General features: G+C 25.8%; 1 protein-coding gene across 1 annotated transcript in view; it reads left to right on the forward strand.

Annotated features, from left to right (window-relative positions):
• The first annotated feature begins 3,047 nt into the window (after positions 1-3,047).
• The window catches only part of LOC117178947 (interferon-inducible double-stranded RNA-dependent protein kinase activator A-like), a 14,665-nt gene continuing 9,757 nt past the window's right edge, over positions 3,048-7,955 (forward strand). Inside the window, exons 1-2 of the mRNA XM_033370526.1 lie at positions 3,048-3,387; positions 5,508-5,858. Coding sequence (XP_033226417.1) covers positions 3,079-3,387; positions 5,508-5,858 — 660 coding nt within the window. The 5' untranslated portion in view covers positions 3,048-3,078. The remainder of the gene's footprint in view (positions 3,388-5,507; positions 5,859-7,955) is intronic.

A 7,955-nucleotide genomic window follows, 5' to 3' on the forward strand; every position in this document is an offset into this window, starting at 1 on the left:
ATTTAATAGTAGTTATTTAAAGGTTTAGTTTTTCCTTTCTCTTTAGGGAAAAGTTATAATTTTTATTTAATCATAATGATAAAGGCCTCATTTTATTCTTCAAAGGATTCTCTACATTTCTATTTGTGTTGGTTTTATTAAAAAGATATAATAGAAAAATCATACAGTTATTATTGTTATAAGCAATCATAGTTTAAATTTTAATTGACACCACCCAAATAGAATTGTAGAGAATCCTTCAAAGAATAAAATGAGGCTTTGATCATTAAGATTAAACAAAAATTGTAGCTTTTCCCTAAAGAAAAACGAAAAACTAAACCTTTAAATAACTTATGTTAAATAAGCAACTTTATTCTGAATTATGTTTTTTTGAAGTGTGCTTGGAAGCCTCCATCAAGACTTACAGAAATTAATAATAGGTCTTTATTTGTCGATTTTATAAATTATTTTGAAGATAGGCAACTTTTTAGATCGATTGTACGTAGTGTAGATCCTTAATTCGAATCTTTTTAAAACTTCTATATATCTCTTAATATTACTCTAATATTTTTACAAATAATATGTGTTCTATAGTTATTTATAAATTCAAATGTAATTTTTTTTATTTTGAAGAATTTTCTAAAAGTTATAGAGAAAATTCTATTCATTTTGAAATATATTTAAAAGTTCTGACAAAATATTCAAAAACGATTTTGAATTTGAAAAAATTTAAAACCACTTCTAAATTTTTCAAGATTTTGAAATAAAATTTTAAAGCTTTTGAAGGATGCCTAGACTATTTAAAATAATAATAATATAACTTCTAATTTAAGAACTATTAAGTTCAAAATTTTTTTTTCAATTTTAAATGTGTCTAGCTTAAAATTACTTAAAATAATATAATTTTGAACATTTTTAAAGTTCATTGCTTGATTCTTTAATTTAGACTATTGAAAATGTTAACCTGGATTTATATTTTTGGAACTTAATCCAAACCTTTTAACTTCATAATTTATAAATGTTCTAATTTTTGCAGTTTATTTGCATCCAATTTTAAAAAATTGGAATGCAAGGGTTCCACTTTGAATGCTTTAATTTGTTGTTTATTACTTTATATGGAAAAATGTTTAGAATATAGTTTGATTTTTAAAATTTTATTGATAGGGAAAAATGTTTGCGAACCGGGAAATGACCAGGAATTTTTTCTTCAATTAAAACGGCCACCCTGAATGCGTTTAAAATTCCAAAATTTTGAAAAACTAATTTTTTACTTGATCAACTGTAAATATAAATAAATCAGTTATTTTAAAAATTGAACTGTAATTGAAGTATGAAGCAGTGGACTATAATTAATTTGTTAAGGTGATTCTAAATCCGTTAAAAATGTAAGAATTTCCATATTTCAGCGTTAAAAATGTAAGAATTTCCATATTTCAGCGTTAAAAATTAAACTTGTTTCATTCAAAAGCCTTAATCGTAAAAAATGTAAATAATTTAAACTGAATTGTTTGAAATAGAAAGCCATAATCGCTGAAATTTCAAGGAGGGTTTAAACTTTGAACGTAACGATTTTAATCTTTGTCTTTAAAGAATGATTAATTTGTTATGAAATTGTCGAATTTTGATGCATAAATAACAATTGAACACCTATTATTTGTAGGACAATCAGTGGTGTCAGAACGCGGATATCTCTGGCATGCGTATTAGTTATTCCTGTGTATTTTTATGTTATGTAACGCCATGTGTCAATTTAAAAATACACAGTATCACTACTGCGCATGCCAGAGATATCCGCGTTCTGACACCACTGAGGACAATTCGAGTAATTTCTAGAGATATTAAGAGGTTTTTAAAAGATTAAAAAAAAATGTAGATTTTCGCAGATTTCGAACGAAAAATGCATAAACTTTTAACAATTGTGAAAGGCTTCAAAAGAATAAAAACATTTTCTTAAGACTGTGAAATAAAATTTGGAAGCTTTTCAAGGATATTTTAACTATTTAAACTAAAAATAATATAACTTCTAATGTAACAATTGTTCAGATTAAACAAATTAACGGTTCAAGTTTTAATATTTCTAGCTTAAAATTGGTGAAAATACTATAATTTTTTAATTTATTAATTGATTTTTCAATTTAGAGCATTTGGAAATGATAACATGGATTTATATTTTTGGAACTGAATCTGATTCTTTGAACTCTACCATTTATAAAAGTGAAAAATTCTAAAATTTCAGTTCAAATGCATTGAATTAAAATTTATCCAGTTGAAAATAAGTTAAAAAATGAAGAGTTCCATCTTAAGTTCTTTAATTTGCAGGTCATTTATCATTAATTCAAATGGAAAAATGAGTCTCTTTAAAGTTATATTTTTTAATTTAAATAACCGTGAAAAATGTTTGTGAACTGGGAAAATGAACGGGAATTTTTTTCTTCAATTAACACTTCATCGGGCATCTATTTTTTACGCACACGGTCGAGCATCTATGACGATATCGTCATTAACTTGATTTAAATTATTTAGAGGTGTCAGAAAATTCCAAAAATATTAGCAAATAAGTTTTAGGTCTCTTCTCGACATTCCAGTAGTTTTAGATTGAAAATATTTTAACAATTAACAAAGAAAAATTGTAAACCATAAAAAACTTGCAATTTCGACCATTTTACTAAAAAAACTTAATATCTCGGCGGTTAATTGTTCTTAAGAAAAAATATTTCTGGGACTAAGTCTTTATAAAATAGTTAAATGTTTGATTCGAAATTTTTTTTTAATATAAGGTTAAATACGTTTAGATTTAGATTGTAGTCATCGATATTTTATTAAATTATTATCGGCTGTTAAAAAAATGTATAATTTTCTTATTTTAAAACCTAATCGAGAGTGGATATTTTTTTAATCTTTAAATTGTGATTTCGAATTTACAGTTTTTTTACGCTCCTAAAAAATTCCGATTTTTTTTATTTATCTATCTATAAAACCTAATATAGACTCATCAATAATATTATTAAATAATAATTAAATTTACAATGGTTATTGAAGAAATGATCAACTATAATTGCAGAAATGAACAAGTCGTCGATTTCTGAACTTCAAGAGCTGATGGTGAAAAATAAAAAACCATTGCCAACATATGAATGTATTGAAGATAAAATTTTTGGATGCAATTCACACAAATTTACGATAAGAGTTACCTGTGATAATATTACAGTTTGTGGGATTGGAACCACCAAGAAAGTAGCAAAGGAAAACGCTGCAAAAGAAATTTTGACCATTCTTAAAATACCATCGGGTTCAAAAGAAACTGGGACCGATAATGTTGACAAAACTGATGAAGAAATTATTATTAAAAAAATTGATGCTATATCTTGTACTGAAACCGAAAACATCAAGACCTCTAATGGTTCTGAAGTATGTATGAGAAATATTATTCTCTCGTTTTTGCTTTATTGTGGAAGTCCGTCTCAGATTGAAGAACAAAATTTGAAGTCTTCTATATTATTTCTGAAGTTTGGAATTTGAAGAGAAAGAACACAATTTTAAATTTCTAAACTTTCAGGTTATTAAAAATTGACACCTCTTTTATACTTCCCGCTATAAAATATTTATTTTAAATGCCCAAGTATAGGATTCGAATAAATTTTTGTTTCATGTTTTTAATTTTACAAGGCTGTTAATTTAGCAATATTTTAGAAGACTGGAAAAATCTTTCATTTTGAAAGCCTCAGATTTACAAGTTTTTAAGTTTTGAGGATTGAAACTAAAAAATTTAATTTTGAAGACTTGAATTTTAAATTCTTCAATTTAAAGTTTTGTAATATTTTCACGTGCGTGGAAATCCGAAGATATTCACTAAGGTGTCTCATGAAATCCTTTTTTTTTTGTTTAGATCTTCTGAAACCTAGAATCGGAATGTTTTTATTTTTAATAGGAAATGATTCTCTATTTTTTCTATATTAAAAAAAGAATTTAAAAGTCGCTTGAGACGGTTTTGTGCAGAAAATTTGACAACACTTTCTACTAGTTGAAAAAATGTAGGCAATTCATGTCCTACAATTTAAAATATAATTCGTTCAAAAAATGAAATGGTAGATAAATTCTTATGAAAGATTCGTCTGTGGCACCTTATTTTTTATACTGAATTTTAAATCTCTGGAAATTAATTTTTCAAAATAAAAAATCCTAAAAAATTTTTCCAGGAATCTTAAGAACGTTTTTGTTCTTCTCTTGAAACCTTTCAAAATTCCTCAAAAGTTTCAACATTTGTTTTTCGAAATCTAATTTTAAAATTATTTTCGAATCTTTTCAAAACTTCCAAATGCCTCTTAAGTTTACTAGATTTTTTCCCCTGAAATTTCTTTATGTTGCATAATTGATCATTTTTGCTCTCAAATCTTCTACATTCTTTTTTCTTGTGACCTTTCAAAATTTTTTTTTAAAAACTTCTGTTTTTCGAAATTCGGAATTAAAAAGCTAAATAATATAAAAACTGTCATTTCTTGAAATCAAATATAAAAAATAAGGTACCAAAACGTTCCTTTTACACGATTTTTTTTATTTTTGTTGAATAAATTGATTATTTTAATCTAGAATTTTGAAAAATGGGACACTGAAATGCATGCTGCGCAAATGCGTACACATGATTACAGCGCGCGCATCGATAGAAACGGACTGTAACTTTTTCAACTGCGCATGTACCGAAAAGCGAGGGTCTATGTAAAATTAAAAAATACTATCAATACTAATAGAGATAATTATTTAAAAGAAATTTTTACTTTTCAAAAATTAATGAAATAGAATTTAAGAAATAGCTAATTTTTGAAAATAATTTATTATTAAGGTCATATTACAAGTTTATACTTTATAATTTTAAATAGACCCACGCTTTTCTGTACATGTTCAATTGAAAAAAAACTATATCTAAGTTTAGAATTCCATCGCGCATCTTTTTTTCTATATGCAAAAAGTTGTAGCTTTTTTGGTATTCTAATTAAAGCCAAAAAACTGACTTTTTTGGAAAAATCGATTTTAATTAGTTTTTCACTTGAACTCGTGCCCAGTCAGTCAGTTTTTGCAATTTTTAAATAAAATTTGCAGGTAATGTGGTTCGGAATGTACTTCGATATTCAACATATAATAAACAACTATCATTTATCACACATATTTAACATATATGTTTAATATATGTGGGGATAATCCGCTGCAGCTGTTTTTGCGTAAATGACAACAAAATGAAAAAACTTCGGGTGCGAATTCGCACCAGTGTACCGTTTGAGGGTTAAAACTTTATTTAAAAAAAACTTATTCATTTTTTTCTGGTGGTCGGTGCATATCGGATTTCTTTAACGTCCAGCGTCTCGTTAATCGAGCAAATTTGGACAAACAATTTAAATATATATTTTTTAATCTGACAAAAATAGAGGATTATTTGCTCGCAAAAAAAAGAATTTTTCGTGTCAAGTTTATAGAATATCTAATTTTAAAAAAGGATTTCATGGGACACCCTAATATTCATCCCTCGCTAATTTCAGAAAATGAATAATAAGTCGTCAGTCGCTGAACTTCAAGAACTTGCGGCAAAAAATAAAAAATCGTTGCCAATATATGAATGTATTGAGGATAAAATTGTTGGAAACAATTCACACGAATTTACGATGAGAGTGACTTGTGACAATATCACCGTCTGTGGGACCGGTTCAAACAAGAAAGTAGCAAAGGCAAATGCAGCCAAAAAACTGTTAACAATTCTTAAGACGCCTTCTGATATAATGGAAGTAGAGGTAGATAATGTTGATAATAATAACGAAGAACTTCTTTTAGGAAATTTGAGTACAACCTCTTTTTCTGAATCGGAAAGCACAAGTTCTTCTAAAGACACAAAAGTATGTATGAGAAACATTTTTCTCTAATTGTCTTTATTTTATTTAAAGTTGAACGCAAAATTTGTTAAGTTAATCTAAGGGATCACAGCCCGAACCCTTCTTTCCCTAATTCCTTTTCCTCCTTTTTCGCTTTTTTCTTTTTAAATTTTAAAAATCCTCTGAAACAGGCTTCAAATGCAAAAAACTCTAAAAACAGGGGAAGTAAATAGATTTTTTCAGAAAATAAGGGTATAAATTATTTAAAATAAATATAATGTAGGTACCAATGTGAAATTTAAATTTAATCGTTTCAGATTTCTAATATTTAAAGCACAAAAATATTGCATTTTCAACAAAAAAGTTAATTTTTAACAAACAAAAAAACACAATCTTCAACAATATACTTTAATTTTTAACCAAAGAGATGAATTTCCAACGAACAAAGATTTTCAGTCAGTCAAGAAAGAAAATTTTAACAAAATTGTTAAATTTTCAACTAAAGAGATGAATTTTAAACCAAAATGATGAAGCTTCAACGAAACAGATTAAATTTTAATACAATACATGAATTTTCAACAACAACAAAATATATTTTCTACGGAAACAAATAAATTTTCAATCCAAAAAGACGATTTTTCAACAAAAAATAAGTTTTTAAACTAAATATTCCAATGGTTTATAAAACATTTAAATTTTAAACCCGAAAAGATGAATTTTCAAACCCAACAAGCGATTTTTCAATTAAAAATAATCAATTTTCTAACAAAAAATTTGCAACTAAAGAGATGTATCTTCAATAAAAATATCTTTCCAGAAACTAGTTGCACTTTAAACCAACTAGTTAAAAATTTGAACTAAAAAAGATCAATTTTCTACCAAAAAGATTAATTTTCAAACAATAAAAGAAATAATTTTCAACAAAATAATTTAATTGCCAACTAAAATATAATTGTTCATTTTTCTACAAAAAAATTAATTCTAAATGAACAAAAGTTGAATTCAACCAAATAGACGAATTTCCAACCGAATAGCTAAATTCTCGTCGAAAACGGATTAATTTTCAAGCAAAAGATTGAATTTTCTACCCAAAAACGACGAATTTTCAAGAAAACAGTTGGATTTTCAACCAAGAAAGATGATTTTTTTTAAACAAAATTGTTGACAGAAAAAAAATGAATTCAACAGAATAATTAGCTTTTTAAACAAATAATAATATTTTTAACCAAAAAATGCGAATTCCTAACAAAGTTAATATATAATAATTAATATATAATTTATATAATATATAATTTTAATAATATAAATTCCTAACAAATAGTAAATACAAAAAGTAGGCCTTTTTTAATTCTAATTTTTGTGTTTTTAAAAATCTTTTTCGTTTTAGCTTACTTATAAACACACTTTGAACAAATCAGGATTATGCACTGAAAAGAATACACTACGAAAAAAGAATGATAAGAATAAGAAATCAAAATTTACCTACAGATAAATATACATTTTTAAAAGTTCAAAGATGAGCATTTTTCAATTTTGGTCTTTATCTATTTTTCAATCTTTGATCTTCTTAAATTTTTTACAATGTACACCAAATTCTCGCTTTCAGTCACCGACACTGTGCTGAAAGCGAGAGTTTGGTATGATATACAAACTTTTTAATAATAAATGAAATATAATTTAATTTACATTTTTTCCGGAAAAATCCCCTTTTTTACCAAAAATCGAACTACTGAACCGCTGTGATCCCTGTAATCCATAGTTTTCTTTATTATTTACTTTTTTTATTGTTTAAAAAATTAAAAAATTGTTTCATTTGAAGTTATCACATTTTAAACGCTATAATTTTGTATGATTTTATTTATAAAATTGTCCATTCTTAAAGAAGATATTTTTCAATTTTTAATCCTTTAATTTGGAATCGTACAATAGTTTTAAATGTTTTTTAATTGTCTAGTTACCAATGATTTGTGTACAAAATTGTTCATTTCATGAAAGCACCAACTAAAAATGGCTTCATTTGGAATACAGTGTGTCCCATATTTATAGGGCCACCCCATTTTTTAAGGATAATTTTTTTTCTATTGGAACAAACTGCACCAAATTTTTTGAGTGAATAAATGA

This window comes from Belonocnema kinseyi, chromosome 8 (genome assembly GCF_010883055.1).
Source record: "Belonocnema kinseyi isolate 2016_QV_RU_SX_M_011 chromosome 8, B_treatae_v1, whole genome shotgun sequence".
In the NCBI taxonomy this organism is placed as follows: domain Eukaryota; kingdom Metazoa; phylum Arthropoda; class Insecta; order Hymenoptera; family Cynipidae; genus Belonocnema; species Belonocnema kinseyi.